Source organism: Stegodyphus dumicola, chromosome 8 (genome assembly GCF_044657685.1).
Source record: "Stegodyphus dumicola isolate Sdum_Otavi_A_Nest chromosome 8, ASM4465768v1".
NCBI lineage: Eukaryota > Metazoa > Arthropoda > Arachnida > Araneae > Eresidae > Stegodyphus > Stegodyphus dumicola.
This window is the reverse complement of record NC_140775.1, coordinates 103,697,132-103,723,678: the sequence shown is the minus strand read 5'-3', so window position 1 is coordinate 103,723,678 and position 26,547 is coordinate 103,697,132. Positions and strand designations below refer to the sequence as shown.

General features: G+C 32.1%; 2 protein-coding genes across 3 annotated transcripts in view; one reads left to right on the top strand and one right to left on the bottom strand.

Annotated features, from left to right (window-relative positions):
* LOC118186823 (protein regulator of cytokinesis 1-like) overlaps positions 1 to 23,090 on the bottom strand; it is a 33,041-nt gene extending 9,951 nt beyond the window's left edge. For both annotated transcript variants that reach the window (XM_085822209.1, XM_035356979.2), the window contains exons 1-2: positions 22,955 to 23,090; positions 8,574 to 8,650 (exon numbers count right to left, since the gene is read on the bottom strand). The gene's annotated coding sequence lies outside the window, so the exon portion shown is untranslated. The remainder of the gene's footprint in view (positions 1 to 8,573; positions 8,651 to 22,954) is intronic.
* Positions 23,091 to 23,410: 320 nt separating this feature from the next.
* Positions 23,411 to 25,834, top strand: LOC118186824 (leucine carboxyl methyltransferase 1). The gene has a single exon (XM_035356982.2). The coding sequence runs from the start codon at positions 23,633 to 23,635 to the stop codon at positions 24,566 to 24,568; it is 936 nt and encodes a 311-aa protein (XP_035212873.1). The 5' UTR covers positions 23,411 to 23,632; the 3' UTR covers positions 24,569 to 25,834.
* The last annotated feature ends 713 nt before the right edge of the window (positions 25,835 to 26,547 follow it).

The following is a 26,547-nucleotide window of genomic DNA, read 5'->3' as shown; positions in this document are numbered from 1 at the left end:
CCAAACTTAGGAAAAAAAGTAGCTGCGTATGCTCGTGATACGCGTGCTTAGGGGTACGCAGTACACGGGAAATGCGCTAAATAAAATAAGAGTGCTTGCTGTAGCACAAGAAGACATTCTTACATTGCAATTCAAGGCGAGTGAAGGCTGGTTGCAGCGAATGATGAAACAAAATGAATTTTTATTTCACCAGTGTACGACAATGTGTCAAAAAATGCCCAGTGACTATGAAGATAAGTTGATGTCCTTTTATCACCTCATTATCGCAAAGCGAATCATTATTTAGCTTCACAAATTGTGAATGCCAATCAGACGCCAGTTTATTTTGATGCTCCAGACAATTACACTGTAAATGAACGTGGTGCAAGATCTGTACCAATACTCACATGCAGATATGAAAAACAAAGAGCAACTGTTGTGTTATCAGTTACTGATGACGGCAAAGAACTTCCGCCGTACGTGTTTTTTATGCAAAAAACAATGCCAAAAGAAAAACTGCCACCAGGATTTGTTTTACGAGTTCAAGAGAAGGGGTGGATGGACGATACTTTTGTTCAGGACTGGCTACAGAGTGTGTTGTATAAACGACTTGGAGCTCTATTGCAGCTACCTTCCCTTCTCATGTTGGAGAGCTTCAAAGCGCATCTTAGAGGCGCAGTGAAACAAAATCTTGAAACTCAAGAACTGATCTTGCTGTGATTCCAGGAGGTCTAACTTCCATTCTTCAGCATCTTTATGTTTGTATAAACAAGCCAATTAAAATGGTATTCAAACGGAGCTACCGTAATTGGATGACTTCCAGGGAAGGAGAGACCACAGCAGCTGGACATCTGAGAAGAGCATCCATCTCAGAAGTATGTGCATGGATTATTGCTGTATGGAAAAGTATATCTGACGATGTGATTGTGAAAAGTTTTGAAGTAACTGGTATATTAAATGCTTTCGATGGAACAGAAGACTATGTCCTTTGGAAGGATAACATGAATGAGGAGAACGAGAAAAATGACATGAATGAAGAAAATGAGGAAGATGTGAGCAAAGAAGGGGGATGACGATGATAACTAATACGTGGAAAAAAGAACAAAAGTGCTGGTACTACGTGTGTGTTGAAAATTGTTCGTGATAAGTTTCCAAAAACTGCTAAGAATTCAAAGTTTAGTATTTAATGTGTATACATTGTGTTTGTGTTAACAATTAGTGTGTGCTGATGCAATTGAAAATGATTTGCAAGGACAAAATAAAGGTGAGGTAAAAAAATGTTACTGATTAATTTATTTTCACTCATATAACTGAGTATTGTTCACGGTGCTTTTTCTTTCTTTCTTGCAGTAGCTTGAAATTAGAAATAATACCGCTCACTGATTCTCCACTATGTGGCTTCCACTAAATTGCCTGCACTGCCATCTTATGTATTTTTATGCTACTGTTTGCAGCAGAAAGATTTTACATCCGCACACATAGACATAACAACCAAACTTTTCATACACTGCATCAGAACAGATTAAAAAATAATGTGTGAAAGATAAAAAAAAAACAACATTTGTTTAATTTGTGTGAAAGTAAATATTAAAATTGCAAGTGTTGGTTAATTTGTGACTCTATATTGTGCTCCTGTGCAAAATAATACACGTCAACTGTTGATAACGTAAATGGGTAAATTATACGAGGGCCATCCAGGAAGTAGATTACGTTTCCGTCTGTGTCCGCTAGGGGCGGGGCTAGCGCGGCCATCTTGGGGTCAGAGCGTTGCGCAGCTCAGTCTGCATCTAGCCGTGCTAGTGAGAGGTTCGTGCTGTGCTCCGTTCAGATACTGTGACGGTTTGAAATGTCTGCGTTAATTGAAAATCCCGCGAGCTGCGAGGTGCGCTCAGTAATAAGGTTTCTGACTGCAAAAAACTGTAAACCGATAGAAATCTATCGGCAGCTTCGTGAAGTGTATGGGGACAACATTATCACTGAAGGTGGAGTGCGTCAGTGGGTCATAAGATTTCAAAATGGCCGAACCAATGTTCACGACGAAGATCGAAGTGGGAGACCCAGCATAGTGACCGCCGAACTTCTCGAAAAAGTCGATGCTAAAGTCCGTGAAAATCGAAATTTCACAATAACGGAACTTTCTTTGAGTTTTCCACAAATTTCGCGAAGTTTGTTGCACGAAATCATCAGCGAAAAGCTTGGTTACCACAAGTTTTGTGCAAGATGGAAGGCAAGAAGAGGTAACGAAGTGGTTGAAGGTGCAGGCGGCCGAATTTTTCGACGAAGGAATTTCCAAGCTCGTACATCGCTACGATAAATGCCTTAATTTGTATGGTGACTATGTAGAAAAGTAGTATTTGAGTGTGGCTTTCATCTGTATATAATAAAATTTGTTTCCTATACTTTGTTTATTTTTTTATTCCAAAACGTAATCTACTTTCTGGATAGCCCTCGTATTATATATGTGGATGGGAGAAAGTGAATTTGTAAATTTTAGATAGCGATTAGACAACTTTAAATTTGATACTTTTATTACTTATGCCATTTTTTTCCACTTAGAACTTAACTTGGCTGTTAGAAATGAAATTTAAACCCAAAATTACTCACGAGAAAAACCACGACATTTGAATGACCTGTGTAATGTCCGCACCTGCATTTTAGTGATGCAATTTTAGTAAAAAAAATTGTGGAACTTAGTAGAAAAAAAGTGTGGTTAAGTTTCACTAATTCAATACATTTCATTAACAAAGGTTGCTAGGCAACCGCAGACGATTCCAATCAAAAGTTTGATATTTTTAACCATAACTTTTTCAGAATATTTTGCCATTTCAGCATGATTTGTGTTGTTTACAGTAAATTGAAAAATTAATCTCGAGGGGGGGGGAATGGTATTGATTTGTGAACATTTTCATGCAGTTATTTTTCATAACTTTCGAAGTGGATTATCAAGATAAGAGTGCTTCGATGGACTTAATTCTTTATAAAGCGATAAAGCACCATCCTACAGCCCTGTAAAAAACTGGTATAATGAATTCAATTGTAGTTGATGTTCGCTCCAGGATGAATTCTGTGAAGGTCATCCATGTTGGGCAAGAAAATATTGATGCTGTGCGTGAACTGATAAAGCAAGATCACCATGTGACATATCCTAAGATCGAGGCATTTTAGGCATTATGACAAGCATCAATAAGATATTACATGAACGTTTGGCCGTAAAAAAAAGATTTGTTCGCACTGGATCCCACATAATCTGACAAACGCTCAAAAGAAGGCTTGAGTCAATTGGTGCAAGGAAATGTTAAAAAAATAAGTTCAAGGTGCATGAAAGGCTGTGTATAACATCTATACAGGTGACGAATCATGGATCTATATGTATGAACCTAAAACAAAACAGCAGTCAACTGCATGGGTCTTCGAAGACAAGCTAAATCCAACAAAAGTTGTTCACATAAGAAGCACACAGAAGCAAATGGTTGCCTGTATCTTCAGTATTACCGATTACGTGGCGACAGTGGTGTTAGAGCAACACAGGATGGTCAATTCTGAGTGGTATACAACCATTTGTTTGCTAGAAGTCATTGAAGGAATTCGAAAACAGTAGAAGAGACGAATCATTCTTCATCATGACAATGCGAGCTCTCGGACATCAGCTCAAACAAAGGAATTTTTGACGGACCAAAACATCAAATTGATAGATCATCCACCAATACAGCCCTGATTTGGCAAAGCAATGACGTTTTTTAAATTCCTGCACATCAAAAGTAAATTACGTGGTAAGCAATTTGCGACACCCAAAGAAGCGGTTAATGCATTCAAAATGCATGTTTTGGAGTTACCTCAATCGGAGTGAAAAAAGTGTTTCGAAAATTCGTTCAAATGCATGCAGAAGAGTACAAATCTTCATGGAGAACATTTTGAAAAACAATAAAACCAATTTTGATGATAAAATTTGTTTTTTCATTATTAGACCAGAAATATAAATAGCAACCTTTGTACTCCTGGGAAATATTTTCTTAATAAAAAGTGAAAATTTTAAACTGGCAGATTTAGTGATCTACTCAAAGATGAGAAGAAAAGCTGGGTTATATGGCAACTGTTAACATATTCTAAACGCTTAATAGTTCTAATATAATTTTAACTGGCTTTTTTAGAGAAAACTTTTTTATAGCAGAAATAATTAAACATTTACTTTTACACGAGTTAAACTGTTATTAGTAAATTTATTCTCTTTAGCAGTCCTACAGAGCATAATAATTTATTTCTTCTTATCTCTCTCTCTCTTTCTTTCCCCCGTCCTGGAAGAAACTGAACCCTGATATGAGAAAAGCAAAAATATTTATAAATGTTGGCTAAAATTAAAGACTTTTAATGACCATGCAAATCTTAATTAACCACATATTTTTTAGTGTCGAGATCCCATAACTTTGAAAGTACTCTACATGCTGTTTCATAGAAAGCAGGCCTTAAATTTTAATCATTTTCGAAAATGTGATGGGAAAACCTATAAACAGCCGTTAACTTGCATCCTCTTGTATAAAAACTAAACTGGCTTATCAAAATTAGTTGGATTTATATAAAACCACTGCAAAGATCTTATTATTTTTATGTAATATTACGTTTATCACGCAGACAAGCAGATTTTGCTTTCTGAAAAAGCATCATGATTTTGCTTATAGGAAGACCTGTTTCTGCAAGTAAAAGTTTCAAACTAGTTGAAGATAAGCAGTGTGTACACATATTTCAAAAGTTTCATTTCAGTATAAAGCAGCTATTCAATTTGTTTCAGTTCCGCACCCCTTTAAGTTTAGAACTTTTGCAAGAACAGTAATAAACATCAGGAAAATCATATGTATTTATTGGTGAAGAAGGTATACATTTTTCAACAGTTAAGTTTAAAAAATTGTGCTAAAAAAAGTACACTCCATAATCAATGTAATTTTTTTTAATACCTGCAACACTATTGTTCAATCCTACCATTACTAATGCAATGTCTGCACAAAGAGCTATACAGTTAACCAGAGGAACTCTATTTTCCTTCCCAGTTTTAATAATTGGCTGTTATATAAAAAGCCTTTAGAATTTCCTTCCAAAGTGTGAACACAAAAGGTAAATTTTAACCACTTTCTGAAGCCAGAAGATTAAAAAAACAATTAACTATAATTGAAACCAGTTCTGTATTTATACTACTGCTTCCACCTGCAGAAAAGCAAGAAGGAGCTGTTTCAATGCAAGCAAAAAACTGAAAATTACTTTTCATACCAACTTCTTTCATAACTGAAGTCACATTTATCCTTACACTTGAATATTTCTAATTTTTTCTAGCAATTTCAATATTAGAAAACATTTTTCTAAATAAAACTGCAGCATGATCAGAGACAATCAAACACCAGACTGCACACAAATAGACAGAAAACAGGCAATCTAATTGGTTCTTTATTTCTACAGAAAAATTTAATTTCCTTTTTCAATGTAACGTATGTTGTCCTTGTGTTTTAGTGTATATACATATTTTAGTGCATTTTCCAGTATGCAAAATTAAAAAAACACAAAGATAAATGGCGCACATTACAAGCATATTACATTTTCTCAACAGGAATTTCAGGAAAGAAATGATTTCAGGAAAATCATTTGCATACATTTTGTGAAAAGTACATGAGTAATATTTTAATTAATAACTAAGACAACTAATGATAACAAATTTTTAAACAATTCCAACAAGCATGTGAACCTTACACCATTTACCAAATTCAGAAATGCAAATGACTGTTTTACGCTTGCATACTCACTAGCTGATATTCTCCAGATGACATGCAACTGAGCATGATAAGCCCTGTAGAATTGGATAATAATGTTTTCAGTCACATCTGCAACATTATGCATAGGAAAAGCAACTTATAAAACTTTATATATATATAGGCAATGAAAAGAAAATGCAAATGTTTTCAGATACCAGAAATTGCATTTTGGCGTGAAAATAACAAAATATCAAGCCATTTTCAGGAACAAGGAAAAATTGTGAGAAGAAATGTCATAAAATTAGTGAGAGTGAAGTCAAAAAACAAGAATCTCCCACCTAAACTGGAAGAGTATGTAGAATAGCAATTATTTCTCCAGACTGCTCTAGACAACATAAAACTTTTAATTCTTATTCTATTTTATGTTAGAAATATTTTTGCCAGTGTTATGCCAAAAAGTCCATTTCAGAACATTAGAAAGCAATAAAAAAAATCATATGTAATGAACGAATGAATTGAAACTTTCTCATTGGAATACTTTACTTTAAAATTATAATTAAGACTATTATAAAAATCAAAAATATTTGACAGTATCTCAGTGTCAAATTTTCTTTTCTGTCCTCCTTTAAGAACCAAAACTGCCCCACAAAAAAATATCTAAAAATCAAACTTCATCAAAACCATCAATATTCAAGATAAGAATGCTAGCCACAAAATGAATAATCCTAGAAATCCTCCTCCTGACAAGAAAAAAATAGCTTTTTTCTAACAGAACCAATTCCAAATTTAACCTTAAACCTTACAGTCAAAATCCGATTCCGAAACAGTTAATACTAGTGCCCAGAAAAATTTCAGGAAATTTTTTTTGCACAATGAGGGATATTGAAAACATCTTCAGATACACTAAATTATCCTAATTAACATATCTTATTAATAACAGCTAAGAAGTGTTGAAATCCTAATGAAGAAAATGTACATTTGATTCCTAATCTTTAAAAAGTGAGTACATAGCAAAATATTTAAACCTATACAATCAAAAATGTGGCCAACATTTGGGAAGGTGACCACTAAGACTTGCAGTGGGCTTACTTCTCTCCTAAATTTTTGGGGGTTATTTTCGATAATAAAAAAATGTTGCATTTATTTATGTAAATATCTAACAAACATTTAAAATAGCAATTACATTAAAAAATTTGAATAATAATTATTTATGAAATATTTAGGTATGAAAATGAATAATTATGAAATGAAAAAAAAATCTGTCAAATCAAAAAATCACGTCAGTTAAAGCATACTGCAGAACGAAAACTTTAATTGTAGTAAAGCCTTTTGTTGAAAGAATATTATATAGCTCTTGAGAACACCTTTAGTGGTATCTAATAGAATTTAGGTATCTAATAGAATTTCGTATCTAATAGAATCACTGTGGTAAACAAAAATGTTTTAAAGCTATGTTAATACCAACTGCAAAAATTATATTTAAGATCCCTGGTTCTATATGTAAGAAATACATGCAAGTATAAAGAGCAATTATGATCTAAAGAGTATCCAAATTTACAAAAAAAAAAAAAAAAAAAAAAGCTTAATATTTATTTGTTTACTTTATTAAAAATTTTTTTCAATGTAAGTTGTTTAAGTTGCTTCGTTTTTATGCTAATATTTTCTCTTTAATTCTATAAACAGACATAATTTCTTGTTTAGTTACAAAGTTCCACTGTTCAAATCCTGTAATTGCCATGTCGAGAATACCGACTAACTTTTCAATTGAATTTTTTTCGTTTTCAATAACCTTTCTGTCACTTTCTTCAATATCGGAAGCAACACGTGCGTGCTCCGCACATTAAACGCACATCCATAAAACATACAAAAAAAAGTTTGTGGCTTTGAGGTCCGGATTATAGATCATTCCAGATAATGGACGTCCGGATTACGGACTTTGTACTGTAATAGTATTCAAATTTTATTCCCTATTGAAAATGCATAAATATTTACTAGAAAACCCAGCGGTCATATGAAATGACCGCTGTTCTAGATATTATAAATTGATGATTATAAATTGATTATAAATAGATGTTCACATTCCCCCTGACTTGCTCAATTTGCGTTTAGTTGTAAACCATTTCAAAAACAGATGATTGCTAGTCCAAACAAATGTTCACATTCCCCCTGGCATACTCAATTTGCATTCAACTGAAAATTCAGTTTAAAATATGTCAGAATAAAATTGGGCAAAATTTTAAACTCTTTACGTGAAAGGATATTTAGCATAGGAGTTTGCACAAACCTATCTAATGAGATGTACTATGCGCAACTTGTTAGTTGGTTTCGTCTCCTTTAATTTCTCAACGTTTGCAAGTTTCTAGGTAATTCATATATAAATATAGTTAAATGTATAATAAGCAACAATTGCATGAATTAAAAACATTTAAATATTCTTAAATACCATGATAATTTAATTAAAACGATAACTGCATGTATGGTATCAGTGTATATGGACTATTTGAATGTCGCGGCAATTTCATCCCCATTTGGCTAGTACACGAAAGCAAACAAATAAACTATCGATGACAAACAGACACTTAAGCCACTTATAATAAAGAAGTGCAATGCAGTTTTACTAAAACCTGTCACAAAAGAAAAATTCTGGCATCTAAAAAACCTACAGTATTTGATTCATTTCCTGTATTAAAATAAAAATCTATGACCAATGTTTCAAGAGAATATCTCATTTAATTTTATTAATGTTGAACTGCATTGATTATAATTTTCAACTAAACACTGCAAAATTTTTATACAGTTTTGAGACGTAGTAAGATATAAGATACAATTGAGATGACATAAAAGAATGACTGATGAACTTACTCATGGAAGGCATGCAATTCAAATTCTTAGTGGTCTATATCAGTTAGCGGTCTTCTGTCAGATTGTTTATAAGAAAACTGTAGAAGTGAATATAAAAGAAGAGATTATTTATTTTAAATTTAATATTCCACAATAACTAAAAATAAAACATTTTGATACAGCAATTTTTAAATATATTTAAGCAGAAAAAATTAACTATAGAAAAAAAGATAGATGAGAAAAGTTTTACCAATTAAAAACTTGATTTTGTAGAATCCATAAAAATATTTATGACAGAATTTTAATCAGTAAAAATTTTACTTAATGTAAAAATGCTTACATCAATAAGCATTTTTTTAACTAATGCAAAAATATACATATGCACATACCTTCTAAGAAATAATCTTTCATTCTTTAAAATGCATTTATACAGTATCCTTTATTTAATAAATAAAAGTACTTGCATATTATTATGCATGAATGGAATAAATATATTAGCTTCAGCTAGGTATACCAGGGTCGTTGGTAACTACCGTCATTGGTTTTTGGCATTTAACTTTACAATGATTTAATTGGAAAACATTCCACTCATTTTTCCTGCTAGGCACAACATTTTCATAGTCACAGCGACATGTTTGAATGTTATGATTCCTCATTTTTTCAATTTTCTCTTATATACAAGCTTTGAATTTTGGGTAAAACTTTGAAGAAATAAACCACAATGATTTATATTTAAAAATGCGTCCTCCCCCCCCTTCATTGATTTAAAAACTGTGGTGCACTTTTTACAGTAGGAGTGCCACGTTATTCAAATTCATAGATGTGAATACTATCAAAATTTTGATGTTTTTTTTATTCAAGTAGTTATAACTCATGTTCTAGAATTGTTTGAAACAAAATTTGAATAAATTTGGAAAGACAAGAAATCAAGCTATTATATGAGAATCAAATCAAAAATACGATAATTTGATCAAAAATCGTCTTTAAACACATTCAGATTTCTTACGAGATACTTTGAAGAACTCTGAAAATAGATTTAGAAGACTTGAATAATTTTTGTAGGAAAAAGGAGCCATTCAGAAGAGTGCCGCTGAATTAGGGATAGACATGGCTAGGCAAATTTTGTAGCGCTACACCACTTTATGTTCATGTGAAGGTGTTGTAACTGCATATATAGAGGACTATGGTTGTCATTAATCAATTGTTTGAATTGTCAGTATGGATAAAACTTCTAATTCATACACCTTTGATTGCCGATAGATAGTAAAATATACTAGGTACTATGCTTGGGCCATTGAGTTACTGAAATCCTCAAAAGGCTAGGATTTTCAAGTTTGAAAATGTCAAGAGTTTACTGAGAATACGCGGATGGTGGGTGGGGAGTAGTGATCGGGCAAATTGCAAAGAACAGTTAGCCTTGAACAAGCATGGTGTGAGACAGCTCAACTGTATTGTACATAGCCAGTGAAGCCAAATATTAGCTCAAATTACTACCTAGCTGAATCAGGGTGCCAGTTGTAAAGTCAGTAAATGGATCAAGCAATGCTCGTTTCACAATATGGGTTTTGGGAGCCGTTGACACACGAGGGTACCACTGTACAATTCATGCCATCGAGCGGTACATCTTGTCTGGACGAGAGAACACAGATAATGGACTGGAAATGAGTAGGATGGAATGATAAATCTCGATTCAAACTACTTAACACCAACGTGAGCCTGAGAATATGGTGTCAGGATCATGAAGCCATGGATTGGAATGCATGCTAAATTGGAATTGGAATTGTTCATCGCCACAGCAGCTCAATCATGTTTGGGGAGGGTCTCTGGCAATGTTTGCGATATTTGGCACTTGTACCAACCTCTGTCAATTATGATTCGAAATGTAGAGTTGCTGGGCAATCCTCTCCACCTATTTATGTTGTCCTGCCATTCATATGGAAATGGAGTATTCCAACAAGATAACTGCACTTTTCACAAGTCCCAGTTGGCTACTGCATGTTTCGACAATCATTCCTGTAACTTCTCTGCCATGAACTGTCATAAATCCTACTAAACACCTTTCGGATGTTTTGGAGAAAGGTGTGAAACCACATCACACAACACTAGCCACCCTTCCTGGGTTATGGACAGCTCTCTCCGATGTTTGGCAAGCATTCCCGTAGAATGCTTTTGTGAAACTTATTGAATCTATGTCTCATCTGCGACAGCCATTATCAAGGCCAGGAAGCCTAACCTGTTATTAACTTGCTATCCCTAATTTAGTGGCACTTCAGTGTATTTAATGCCAAAAGACACATCTTGCACACAAATTTAAGGAAATGCATATTATAAAAGGAAAGTGACAAGTGAAAAGATAATATTATGAACAAGGTTAATTTATTCATTTACACACATTCTTTACATTACATTTTTCTTTGTTGCTGAGAATAATAGTTTCACAATAGGCAGACTATCAAAATTTATCAAAATTCACACAGAGATAAAAACAAGTTTGACACACATAAAAATTTCTTGAAGAGAAATTAACTTAAATATGAAATGAAAGTGCTAAAAATTTCGAAACTTAACAGATATATCAGAACCGAAGTAATAAAGTTGTTTGATTTCAACATGCAGGAGGAGAAAAACAGCATTTTTTTTTTTTTTTTAAATTCATTAATTGTTTGCTAAATTTGATATATTATGAAGCATTTGCAATTTTGACTATGAAAATTTTTGCAACAATAGCTAAACACTGGCAATTCGACTCGAAGAAAATTCTTGCAAAAATTGCTCAGAATTTTAAACCTTAAAACCAGTGTATTTTGTTTGAAGTCTTAACTTTACTTATACTCTTTTTAAGAACAAATTAAGAGAAAATTTATTTACAATAAATGGTCCAACAGCTCTTCTTATATAGCATTTAGTGAAATACTCTTTCTTATATAAATATAACTCCTTGCTTGCTACCTTGAAATAGATGCCTATAAATTTGAATCTGTAAAGAGCTTTATCTGTTCGATATCTATTATTACTACTGATGACAGAATATCTCCCGAGATCCAGAATTGGCTATACGAGGGTCACTCTGAAATTTTTTAGATACACATGGGTTTTTAAAACTTTTTAAACATAAAACTATAAATATACATAACTGTAAAATACTTTTAAACATAAAACAATATTTTTTAAACTGTGAAATTTTAGGTATTCAAAGTAGTGTCTCCTTCACCATCAATGCACTTTTGTAAGTGAATTTTCCAAAAATTAAATGTTACAAGTCATATATTTCTTAGAATCGATGAAAGCATGCATTTACAGGTTCATCAATCTCATCTTTGGAATGAAAATGACGTTCATGCAAGTTCATTTTGAGATTAAAAAAGAGCCAAAAGTCATAACCAGATCGGGTGAATACGATGGATGTTCTGTCACTCAGATATGTTTTTGCTCAAAAAGCTCAACTGTCAATCTCGCCGAATGAGAAGATGCATTGTCATGTTGCAGCATGAGTCCTCTAACATTCACTTCTTGAAGAATTTCTGGAAGACACTTAGTGGTGACTGTCTTGTCCTTCCAGCTAGCTGGCTTTTCTGAAGAAAATGGCATATTATTACTTTTTCATGGCACGTTACCTTTTCACCATTGTGGGTGTGGGATCATATTCAAAGACACAAACTTTACTTTCATGACGTGTTAGAACGTCAAAAAATTGTATGAATGTTTCATCACCAGTTACGATTTTAGAATTGGTAGGTGCAGCGATTATCATCAATTACCATTTTTCATATAGCAGACACATTATCTGGGATTATTGCTTATGCCTTCCTGTGTGTTCTTCATCCTGAAGACAGTTGTGACTTCCGTGATATTCAGTAAACCATTTGAATACAGTAGCATGAGATGGACCTTCACTTTCAAATGCTAACTGTACATATTGAATGCATTCTTCTTGATTTAATCCCATTTTAAAATCATAGAAAAGCACGATAATGTTCTTGCATCAACTCTTTTCCCTTCTGCCTAAAATTTATTCTATGCTAAACTACTTGCAACTGGTCAATAAAAAACAATATACTATGCTAAAATAGCTCAGATTTTTTCCTCTGTCACTTATTATCTGCGCATTCAAAAATTTTAGACCTTCGTATTTGGAAAATATGACTTTCTATGGATTAAGATGGTTTTTCAGATCGAGATTTCTTTCAAGAAAAACAAAGCTTTTGATTTATAAAATGCTTTTCAGACCTGTTTTGACATATGCTTTCAAGCCTCGGGTGATGACAAGCTGGAAGAGAATCGTACTGCAACTTTTGAAAGAAAAAATCTATGTAATGTTCTTGGTGGTATAAATGAAAATAATATTTAGAAAAATAAGATACAATTTTTATTTTACAAGACATATGGACAACCTGCTATCTTAAAATATATATAAATTGACAAAATGAATATGACAGCTTGCATGATGCGAATGTGAAATGGCAGTGTTTTAAAAATGTACTTCGTATTTGGAAAATATGACTTTCTATAGATTAAGATGGTTTTTCTGATCAAGATTTCTTTCAAGAAAAACAAAGCTTTTGATTTACAAAATGCTTTCAGACCTGTTTTGACATCTTTATTTTTCTTGAAAGAAATCTCAATCTGAAAAACCATCTTAATCCATAGAAAGTCATATTTTCCTAATACGAAGGTCTAAAATTTTTGAACACGCAGATAATAAGTGACAGAGAAAAAATCTGAGCTATTCTAGCATAGTATATTGTTTTTTATTGGCCAGTTGCAAGTAGTTTAGCATAGAATAAATTTTAGTACCCTCTGGAACCCGAGAGTGGCAAGAGCCATGACTGTGATAAATTGATTCAGTGGAGTCAGATTTTCTAACAATGAATGACAGGAACTAGTGATCGAAGCTGACCAACGAGTCGTTGTGGTGAAATCTTTAAAAGCAAGACATTGGCCCAAAATTCGCTGTCTGGCCATTTATGATAATATTGTAAATATAATAAATGCAATTTATAAAATATATATAAATACCTTGTAAACATTTAATTTTTGTGCTGGACATACTTTACACTTTTTAGAAGAATTTTTGACCTTGCAGTACAGGAAATTTTAAAACAGCACTTTTTTCTCCAATTTTAATTTTTAACCCTCTCACTGCGTACTTTTTTATTATCAAAATAAGTTCAAAAATTGTATATTTTTTTAAATTGCATATTTCAAACCTACATATACTTTAGAGTTAAAATATACAAAAATTTTTTTTGTAAAAGAATTTTTTTTTTTTTTTTTTTTAATATAGAATTAGATCATACAAAAGGTTGCCAGAATACTGAAATTGAAGGAAAAGTGAAAATTAATATTGGTTAAATTATGATTTAGTTTATAAAATACAAAGGTAAAACATATATACAGTCAAAAGTCGTTAACCCGGACTCGTTGGGACTTCGGCGATTCAGGATTATCGATTTTTCCGGATTATAGATCATCAGTTTAAATCTGGTAAAATGGCACGCAGAAATTACAAAATTAAAAATATGAAACCATAATTTATGAAATAAAGAACAATTATGATCTAAAGGGTATCAAAATTTACAAAAAGAAAAAGCTTAATATTTATTTGTTTACTTTATTAAACATTTCTTTCAATGTAAGCAGTTTAAGTTGCTTCATTTCATGTGATAATACTTTCTCTTTAATTCTATTAAACAGACATAATTTCTGGTTTAGTTACAAAGTTCCGCTGTTCAAGTCCTATAATTGCTGTGTCGAGAATACCGACTAGTTTGTTAATCAAAATTTTTTCGTTTTCAATAACCTCTGTTACTTTCCTCACTATTGGAAGCAAATTATAATGACGAGGAACTTTTTTTAAATCATATCAAAGACGGAGTACATCGAGATGAAATACTACCTTTGGTAAGGAATTATAAGCCAAATAAAATAAAAACATCTGCCCTGAAGATAAGGATAGTGCTGACAGATCAACTTCCAATTCATTGTGCGCCGCGGCATTCCACCCTCCGAGCAGCGTGAAATTGATAAACAGATTTCGGATTTCGAAACATACTTTCGCTTTAGATCCTTTACATATTAACGATATATATCGGAAATTCTATTTGATATAATCGAAAGTTTAAGCTTACTTTTATAAAATTGCTCTAACAGTCTGCAAAAAATAATAATCCACATCGAATTCGAAGATTAAGGAACAACGCAATCTGCAACATTAACTGAATTAGATAATTTTAGCTTAGCTTACACCAGGGATGTCAAACTCATAGATACACTTGGGCCAAACAAACAAGGTTTAACTTTAGGCAGGCTGCAAAAAAAAAAAAAAAAAAAAAAAAAAAAATTCATAGAAACGTAGATTTATTTTGAATAATACAATGATAAACATATATATATATATATATATATATATAGAAAAGAACAAGAAAAATTTAATGTTTACGTCCTGATACTTGACATCTCTTCTCTGCTATTATCTTTCCTATTTCGGGAGAAATTTTGTTTGCAGTGATAACTTTCAACGCTGACCCAAGGTGAGGATCATTAATACGGTTTCTAATAGGAGACTTATTACCTTTCATGACTGAAAATAACTGCTCGCACGGATAAGTGCTACCAAATATGGAAATAATTTCATATGCGAATTTTCGAGTATTTTCAAACCTGGCTGGTAAATATTTGTAAAATTCAGGCACGCCCACTTCAATGAATTTTGCTTTCAAATTTGAATTGCATTGAATCTCGATCACCTCCATTTGCATATGGCTGGATACTGAGTCAATACTTATTGAGAGAATCGAAGAAAACAAAAAAAAATGTGTCTTCGAGGGAACTAAAATGATTAAACCTCATTTCAAATTCAGTTGTTAAATTTGCAATTTTTTCTGCATATTTTTGATATGAACAAGTATCATCTAAACTTGATTTCTTCATGCTGCACGTCGGGAAGTGCGTCAAATCTTCATTTTTAAGTTGTTTTTCCCAAAGAACTAGTTGACATTTAAATGCTTTAACTATGTCAAACATGTTCGTAATGATATGATCTTTTCCTTGTAGCGATAAATTTAAATCGGTTAAGTGTTTGGTTATATCAACCAAGAAAGATAAATCTTGTATCCATATTGGATCGTAAAACAAACTTACATCTTGATTTATCGTTTTTAAAAACTGACATATTTCTTCTTTCAAATCCCAGAATTGTTTGAGAATCTTGGAGCAAGATGACTAGCGTACCTCGGTATAGTAGGACAAACCCGAATATTCACTATCTAACTCACTTAAGAAAGCAGCGAATTGACGCTGATTTAAACCTTGAGATCTTATAAAATTTATAACTTTTTTTATATATGACAAAACATTCTCCATATTTATTACTTTCGTGCATAGAACTTCTTGATGTATAATACAATGCATATGATGAATGTTTGAACCGTGAATTTCACTAAGTTTTTTCCTTAGTAATGCTACGAAGCCCTTGTTTTTCCCGGTCATTGATGGAGCGCCATCTGTAGCTACAGAATTTAATTTTGCCAAAGGTAGATTGTATTTCTGAAGAAGTCCAAAAACACAAGTAAATATATCTTCTCCTGTGGTAGAACCAGGCATCGGTATTAGATCCAGTAATTCCTCAAAAATGTTAAAATTCTTGTCACAAGAACGAAGAAATACTGCTAATTGAGCTTTGCCACTAATGTCCGTGCTCTCGTCACAGGCAATGCAGAAACTTTCGAAACTAGATGATTTTGCTTTGATCTGATCACTTAAATTCGCGGCTAAATCAGTAACTCTTTCCGCAACTATATTTCGAGACAATGAAATTGATTGAAAAGCCTTCACATTTTCAGGACAAACAATTTCTCCAGCTTTCATTAGGCATTCCTTGATGAAATCACGGTCAGTAAAAGGCTTCGAATGTTTAGCTATCAACTCGGACAAGACGTAGCTTGCATGTACCGCCGCTTCACTTTCTTGCAATACTTTACTAAACATGGACTGTTGCTTTTTCACTCCTAACTTGAGCTCTTTCAACTTTTCTTCTCTCATTAATCCTTCGTAATTGTTATATTTTGATTTGTGTTGTTCGTAATGAAGTTTAATATTATATAACTTTGGTACATTAATAGTATTATTACATATCAAGCAGATTATTTTATCTTTTATTTCTCAGCAAAAATATTCTAATTCCCATTTTACTCGGAATATTCTATGCTCGTCAGCGATTTTTCGTTTAGTTTTACTACCACTTGGTTTTGATATAGACATACTGAATACAAAGGGCTGGAATAAACACGGTTAACGTTAAAAAGTTAACAAAAATATATTCTTTCCACAAGAGATAAATCAAAATGCTGAAATATTTCTTCAAAAATATTCTAACAATATCACAAAATGTCAAACATTTAGCAAAAATCAATTCAAAACAGAGAAACTAATTCTATCTCACAGCGAAATCGCAACAAATCAATCACAGCATTAAGTACACAAACAGTTCGCTACAACTACAGCTACTACTGAGATGAGTTGTTTGTTCTCGGCTTTTATAAGCTTTATAATTAATTTCTCGAATATACTGGAAACATCTATAAATATCTGGATTTTTGTGAATGGCAATGGCAATTACGAGATATTTATTTATTAGGTATTAAATGCACGCGCAATTACGAGATATTTATTTATTAGGTTAAAAATGTAATATTTTTAACCTTCCAACGCAGCTGTCTTTTCAAAAATCGTCTGCGTTGCTAAGGCAACATGAAGCAAATCTAATTACAATTCTAAATAAATAAATAACTATGAAATCCGTAACAATATGAATTAATAATTAATAATAAAGCAAAGTGCATGCACCAATATATCGTACAAAACTATGATTGGAAAACTGAGACCATGAGTTTGGCCACATTCGGCTATCGGGGGATGCGTACAAGTTCTGAGTGCATGTGTCCCCCAAAAGCCGAAGGTAGCTGAACGCAAGCTACTCACACGCATTTTTAATTTAAGTAGTGTGTGTGTGTCAGCTCGCTGTGAGTAATCTAACAACACTGAATAAATTATCGTTAATTACTTAGCATTAAACATTTCATTTTTTTCTTCGTCGATATGTTATTTTATTATTATACATTATTATTTGCCGATATATTGGCCGGGCCGCAAAAATACTTGTCGCGGGCTACGACTTTGACATCCTTGGCTTACACCATCCGTTATACATTACACGCGCATGCGTAAACGTTTTATGAGCATGTGCACAAGCATATTCGCAGCCGTAAAGGTCTTATGCGCACGTAAACGCCTCAATGCGACGCATGTGCAGAAAGTTTGTAGCTTTGAAGTCTGGATTATAGATCATTCCAGATTATGGGTGTCCGAATTAACGACTTTTGACTGTACTAATGAAAATACTTGCATAATGTAATATTTTGCACCACTGTCGAATGTTTTCAATAAAAACTGAACTTGCAGATTCCTCACTATCTGTAGAGGAATCCGAGAAATTCTCGTCAGTTTCACTATAGGTATCTTCAATATACTTGAAATCAGAGTCAGAACTACTATCAGTGTCGGAAATATCGTTAGGAATATAGGTTATATCACTCGCGAAACACTTCCTGCCAGACATCTTTGAACTTTGAAAAGCGCGCGTAAAATGCTACATTACATATTTTTGTATATTTGGCAGAAATCTGGACAGCTAATGCCATCTATTAGCTCACATCTAAATAAACAATTAAACATCACAAAAAAGCTGAAAGGAAACCTTGAACAGGGAAAGAGTAGGTTGCACAGTTAAATAGACGGCAAAAAGTCATTCCCGCGGAAATCGTGTGTTGCGTAAATTTTGCTACTTTTACATTGTCCATGGAAATCGCAGGATGCGCAGCGAGAGGGTTAACAATGATATAACAGCTGTTTCATCATTTACTTGCCATTATGACCATTTTTCACGGACATTTAACCGGATATTTTTAGCTGACAATGAGTACATATAAACAAAAATACATGCAACAATGTTTTAGCAAAATTTCTCCATATTTATCTGGGGAAGCGGCTGTTTCCAAGAAACCTAAAGAAAAGGTTTGTGAACAAGTACAGTCGTAATCCTGACTCATTGGAACTTCAGCGATTCCGGATTATAGATCATCAGTTTAAATATGGTAAGATGGCAGTCAGAAATTATAAAATTAAAAATATGAAACCATAATTTATGAAATAAAGAACAATTATGATCTAAAGGATATCAAAATTTACAAAAAAAAAAAAAAAAAAAAAAAAGGCTTAATATTTATTTGTTTACTTTATTAAAAATTTCTTTCAACGTGCGCATGCGTAAAGCATACATTACGCATAGTCGAAATTAGAAAATTCCCACCAGAAATCTATTTGATGTGTATTCGTGATATTTATAATGAATTTGATTTTAAGTCCTATAAAACAGTGCTCCGCAACCGGTGTGCCATGAGTAGGATATAGGTGTGCCGCAATCAAATACATGTATTTGACATTTTGCAATTTTTTATCATGTATTTAATACACAACGACATTTTTTTTTCCTTAATAATGTCTATATTAAATGTTTTAATATATTTCACTGTTGTGTGGTTGTGTGTGTGATTGTAAGTGTGTCAGCATTTGAATTTTTTCGGCACTTCCTTGATAACTCGGAACTCAAAAATATATAACTTTTTTTAAGCGCAGGTATCACATTGATAATTATTATGATTGCATATAAATAAATATGTTATGGTTTTATAATTGTATATTTTTCAAATTAAAAACAAAAATTTATTGTAAATTTTGTGTATAAATCAATACATATATACATTAGCTTTTGATGTGCCACGAAATTCCAGAAAGATTTTTTGTGCGTCGCAGGTGAGAAGAGGTTGCGGAGCACTGCTATAAAAAACAGAGTACATCGAGATGAAATACTACATTTAGTAATGAACTATAAGCCGAAAACATCTAGCCGAAAGCTATAATAAATTAAAAACAGCTGCCCTGAAGATATGGATAGTGCTGACAGATCAACTTCCAGTTCATTGCGCGCCGCAACGTTCCCCTCACCCGAAAAGCAGAGTGAAATTGATAAACAGATTTCGGAATGGTTAGAAAAACAAAGGATATGCCTTTATCCATTTTTTGCAGCAATTTAACTTTTTGTTTAATGGACTTCGAAACATACTTTCGCTTTGTAGATCCTTTACATATTAGTAAATATATATCGGAAAATCTATTTGACATAATCGAAAGTTCAAGCTTACTTTTATAAAATTGCTCTAACAGTCTGCAAAAAATAATAAGCGGGATCCAATTAGAAGATTAAGGAACAACGCAATCTGCAACATTAACTGAATTAGATAATTTTAGCTTAGCTTATACCGTCCGTTATACATTAAACGCGTATGCGTAAACGTATTATGCGCACACGCACATTCGCAGCCGTAAAGGTCTTACGCGCATGCGTCAACGCGACGCATGCACAGAAAGTTTGTAGCTTTGAGGTCTGGATTATGGGTGTCCGAATTAACAACTTTTGACTGTACTAAATTTTTCACCTAACTTAGTATTAAAGAAATTTTGGATTTTAAAACTGGACACAAAAGCAAATTTGTGTGGATTTTGAAATCAGTTTCGAAAATAATTAGACATTGGTCTCTATATTTCAGAGGTGAGAAAGAAAATTTCAGCGGTCGGAAAAGTGAAATAATTTTATATGGAAAGAATGAGTGGAATAAAGTAAACACAAATGCAGCGTAAATTGGATTTCTTTGAACCCTTTCACATTTACAAAAATATTTTCTTCTTTAGTAAATTACAATTTTTTAAAGCTTTCAATATTCTGATAACTTAGCTTTTATTATTTTTCACGACTGATCACATTAGATTTGTTTTTGCTTTGCTAATACTATTTCTTTAAATAAAAAATCATTTCACTTTTTCGATTGCTGCAATTTTCTATCCCACTTTTGGAATATAGAAACCGAGCTCACCAACCGCTAAAGTCTCTGAACACTTGCAGTTCGGTCTGGTGTTTGAATCCAGCAGATGGGCTGGCTGCATGGGTGCTTTCCTGGCTTTCCCCATACATAATGCGCATCTGAGCCATTTTACTCCACGAAGGCTTCCCTTAGGCTGATAGCCCCCGCGTGTTTTTTTGCAATCAAATAAACCAAACCAAAATATAGAGACCTATGTCTGATTGCTCTCGGAATCGATTTCAAAAACTTCACCAAATTAAGGTTGCTTTTATGTTAAATTTTAAATCCAGAGTTTCTTTAACACTAAAATAAAAAAATATGGTAATTGCACCATTCTGAAGCAGGAAGAAATTTGATGTAGCCAAAAGAGTTACCATTGCTTCCAAGCACCGTCCCAAACTCCTAGAAGGTGTTGAGAAGCTGTTGTTGGTGTGGATTAATTAGAAGCAGTTAAAAGATCAGTGTCAGAAGCTAACATAAAAGTAAACTATGGTATATTATTTATCAGTGTTATTTATTGGAAAATTGATTTTTATGTTAATATTTTTGGAGCTGCAGAAAGAATTAACTGGATTTCCATTATTTTCAGTGGGGAAGTTTGTTTTTAGATATGAGAAATTCGCTATACGAGGTCAATGCTGGAAATACTCGTATTCCAGCATTGACTCGTATTCCAAGGTTCCACTGTACTTTTAATCGCTTCAAAAAAATGACTAGGTATCAGTTAACAACTTCTGAAATCAACTGGCCATGCATTAACATGATGGGAGGAAGCACCAGCTACAGAATGGATGCAGGCATTCGAGCAACCTGCCGATGCCTGAATGCACAGGCATTTCGGGCGAACTTCGCTGTGAAAAGTTTAAAAGGAAAAAGTGTGAAAAGTTAAAAAATTAAATCTTGCACTGAAATGAAAACATCAAGACATTTCTTTTCTATGGGTTTGCTAATATTCTAAAAAATACTTGTCAAAAATCAAGGCAGATAATAGCATTCTTTACTTTATCAAGATTTTGGACAATTCTTTTAAAGTCTATTCCCAATTTAACGTGCAAGGGATGAGAAATTTTGAATGAAACATGAAATTACGAATTCTGATTATTTTATGCAAAAGCTCCACCATGCAGAACAAAATTTTTCGATTAAAATAGATTTTAAGTTTATATTTTATTTGAAAACTATGTTATCATAATAGACAGCATCAGCCAACAGCTCCAAGATAAGGTATTAATGATAAATTTGCTTTATAATTTACTAAAAGGCAAAAAATACTTTATCGCAGATTTATACTACAGTACATGCTTGAAACTGAAAGGATGATAATAAAAGTAAAAATAATAAATGAAAAATCAAACTATATAGTTGTAATTTGGCCTTAATAGTCAGCGATAACCATTTTAATATAATGACCAATTGCCAAAAACCTATAAATAAACTTAGACTTAACATACTTTACATGTTTATGGGCACGCCATGCTACTGAAAGTTTCAAACAATTAAAAAGGGAATAATGACATGGTTGTATTCTTGGCAAAAAATTAAAAAAAATTCAGAAAAAAACTTATAATTTTGAAAAATAGTTTGAAAGACAATAACAAAAAGACATGCACACAACTTAATTCTAACATGAGATATGTGGTAAAAAAGGTACTTGCAGTAAATTGGTAATTCAAAATGATTATAAGCCTATCTTAATAACATCTTACTTTTTTTTAATAATTGATTTTACTTTTTGGTTTTGTTTCAAATACATTTCTTGAGAATGCAATTTAAAAATGATCATTTTAAAAACTAAACTTGGCAATAAAAATTAACTTGTCACGCAAAAAGCCATGTCAATTTTGCATGGCCAGCAAATTATGAAAATTAAGTAGTTTAAAGAAGTGCTTCAAAAATTTAAGAAACAGATTTGTTTTTCAAGTATAATTTATTGCTCGACTCCCTTCGAAAAAAAAAAAAAAACCTTTTAAAATACACATAAAAAAATAAATAAGATAAAAATTAAAAACTTAATTCGCGTGCCGGAGCCAAAAAATGAGTGCCTGCCCTGCTTAACACATTAACGTTAATATTTGTTTTTAATTTTTCGTCCCCTCTCATCTTTTACATTAGACAAGTGCTTTGCCTAACGCTTTTTTTTTTTTTTTTTTCAATAATAAAGAGTAGAAACACTTATATGTTAGAGACAAGCGTCTAAATTTAAGAGCTTGAAACAAATACACAAAATTTTACTTTTACAAAAAACTTCGAATTTTCAAACATGAAAAATAACTTATAATAAACATTAATTATATAATTTCAATAACTCATGATCAGGGCATGAAACTGATATACACTAAAACTGGAAATATCATAAAAACAGTCATGAACCTCTAAAACGATGTGCATATATTTACAAACAAAAGTAAAATAATATAGAAATCTTACCTATAAAACAAAACTAATAACTATCCCAAATGAATAGCCAGTGAATAAAAAATTCACAAAACGGCAGTTACTGACACAAAACATCTTATTTGAAAATTGAAATGCGCGATAGCGCACTTCACTTCAGTTACAAACGCAACGTATTAATTTTAACTGGTCAATTTTTTTAAATTTAAATTTATTTCTCTTAAAACTTCATTTTAAATAATCTCAAAATTATATTACATATTACAGATAAATATGCAATGAATTTATATCTCATGCATTATAGCAATGATAATACTACATTGCAATTGTTTATATATTTTCTGAAAATTTTAATGCTATTATGTCTATAAAATTAGAAAATTTCTATTTTGCAGTGTTTGTGGTTTAACTATGATATGTAATAATCAAATTTTAAGATTTCAAGACTTTGAATCCACAGCATTTGTCGTACTCAACGCAACTCCCATAATAAATATAGACTACAGACTAGAAAACTGAAATTCTCCGTCTCATATCCGTAATTTTTGCGTTTAAATTTCTAGTATTCGTTTTGATGTCTTTTGTATTATCATGTAATATAGCCTTTGTGAAACAGATATGTGTCACTAAGTCTCCAGCTTACCAACACACTTCTATAAAGAGCGATATGTCTACATCTTAATCCGTACGTTTATTACTAAAGAAAAAACAATGTGTGAAGATGATGCAGTTATCGCCACGAACGATGATGCAGCTATATGTAAACGATATGCTGTACATACGGGATACTGGGTAGATCCTCACATTCAACATTTCATAAAATCAACCTCTGATCGTAAAGCTCCGGAGATAAGTCGTGGTTATTACGCTAGAGTTATGGGTATGAAAATATTGCTTGATCAATTTCTTACAACAACTAACTATAACTGTCAAGTCATAAACATTGGAGCTGGCTTTGATACGTTGTATTGGAGATTAAAGGACGAAAATGTGACTGTTAAGAGTTTCATAGAAATCGATTTGCCTCCTGTAACTTCGCGGAAATGTTACTTAATAAGGAATCGAAAAAATCTGCTGAGAATGGTAGCTACGGAAGATGATGATATTCAATTTTCAAGCTGTGAACTTCATGGAGGAGAATATCATTTAGTCGGTTCAGACATCCGAAATATCAGTGAATTAGAATCAAAATTGTTGAATGGGCTTGTTGATACCACTGTTCCTACTGTGTTTCTTGCAGAATGTGTTCTTGTTTACAATGAAGAGCATCTCACCTCTGCTTTCTTGAAATGGATTGCAGAAAAATTCCGAACTGCTCTGTTTATCAATTACGAGCAAGTCAATATGGGTGATAAATTTGGTAACGTCATGATCGAAAATCTTAAAAAAAGGGGCTGCAATTTAGCTGGTGTATCGGTTTGCTCTGATCTCGAATCTCAACAGAAGAGATTTACCGATGCTGGCTGGGAAGGAGCTAAGTCATGGGACATGATGGAAGTTTATCAGCATTTGCCCCAACAAGATGTTGAACGTATTGAAAGCTTAGAATTCTTAGATGAACAGGAACTTTTGCAGCAGCTGTTGTTGCATTATTGCATAACTGTTGCTTTTAAGGGAGAAAGTTTAGAAGATATTGGTTTCAACTGAATTCTATTTTTCTTTGTGTTAAACATTGAAGTTGTTACCGTCACCATTGCTGATATAATAGCTATGAATATCAGCATATAGCTAAGCTTACCACGTATGTGATTGAATATGTATTTGATGCCAAAAAGCTAAAAGCTTAATACTTGTATGTATTGCTGTGTTGAAGTAATGGTTAAGTATAGTGAATTGTAAATTTATTTATTTCAACATGTGATCCTCACACAAATGTGATATGTTCTCATCTGCTTTATTATTATTCTCCCATCCTAAAACTTCTGTTACAGTAAATGTATGATTTGTTTGAAACTCAAAATAATTGTTTTTACAGTTCTGTTTTAGGAATTATTATTAAAGTGCCAAAGTTATTGCACTTAATTATCAGATAATATTTTTTCTTCTGTTGAACAGTGAGTAATTTTTTAATCATTTTTCTGTAGCTGTTTAGATATTGTGTATTTGTAATATATAAGCATCTATATATTTTATGAAAACTAATCTTTGAATATATATGTGTATCTTCTTTCGTATTCCACCTACTTGATAGTGCAATGTATGTAGGTTTAAAAAGTCTTCTTTCAAGAACAACAGCTGTGGCATAGTGGAATTTTAAAAAAATGTACCTGTGAAATAAATTGCAAAAGCTGAAATTTTTAAATTTCATTGCCTATATGTTCAAAAGTTTTACTGTGTTAAGTGTGTGCTTTGATTTAATAATATGTATTTTTAAGATCATATGACGGATATGTTATCTTATGTAGGTTTTGAAAAGTCTGCCATTCGGTGTAAGAAAAATAATTATAACTATGGTAGCATAAAATGCTGTAAAGCTGTATTTAAAAATTAAAAAAAAAAAAAAAAAAAACCTTAAAATTTTTAATAATGAAAAGTTTTATCTAAACTAACAACTTGTAAGTTATGATTCTATTTTAAACTTTTTGAAAATAGATTGGAATAGAATCATTAAATAGGATGTGTAATTTTTTATGATAAACAATGCAATAATAATATTAAGCAATACAGTTTTATTAAATTTGAAGTGATTACATTAATCAGGTATCCCAAATTTTTTATGATCTTAAAAGGATAATATGAAATTTTAGAAATATAATAATATATTGAATAGACTTATGATGGAATTAATTTCATTTGTAAGTGTTGTATTTTTGTCAGATAAATAAAGTATTTGAAGCCTATCAGCTTTTATGTGAATTGACAGGTGCTTTATATGAGCAAAGGCAGTGATATCTAATAAAGTGTAATTATTTAGTTTTGTGAATTTTTTATGTTTTAAATTTGAAATATAATTTCCAAATCTTGCCCCACCCCCCCAAAAAAAAACTAATCGTAAAACATGATGTAGTGGTCATTCTATGTAATGTTTTCCATTAAAGTAAATTAATTAATTTTAAAAAGTTATATAGTTCAATTTTAAAAGTATTTGTATCAATCACAGGTATCAACTATCAAGCTTTATGTCAAGAACTCAAGTTTTTACTCATACTTCAGAAATAAGAACTGTTTTATTTTTCACACTTGGTATATTAAATCATATCAAAAGGCATTGAACTTCGCAACTATTCCTTCTTATACTAAACAGTAAACCTCAACCATTTTTAAACATAAATTTCGAGTTAAATGCCCCAATATAAGTTAAACTTCGATTTGCTAAATTATCTGAGACCTGTGATAAAATTTGCTAAATTGAGGTTATTTGTACAACTAAAATAGTCTTTCTAAGGCTGATTGCAAATATAGGTGGTTTGGGCAGCTACGCCAATACTTTCCAAATACTGATTTGGAGGGTATTGGTTAAGCATTTTTGGTACTTCCTTAATATAGTGGCCCTTAAGATTGAATTACTGATCAACTAAGATATCTTTTTGAAATATTGTCATGTGTTCTTATACCTCACTACATGTAACATCTCGGTTGTTTTAGCAATTAAATTTTGAGGGACACTATGATACGGAAGTACAATG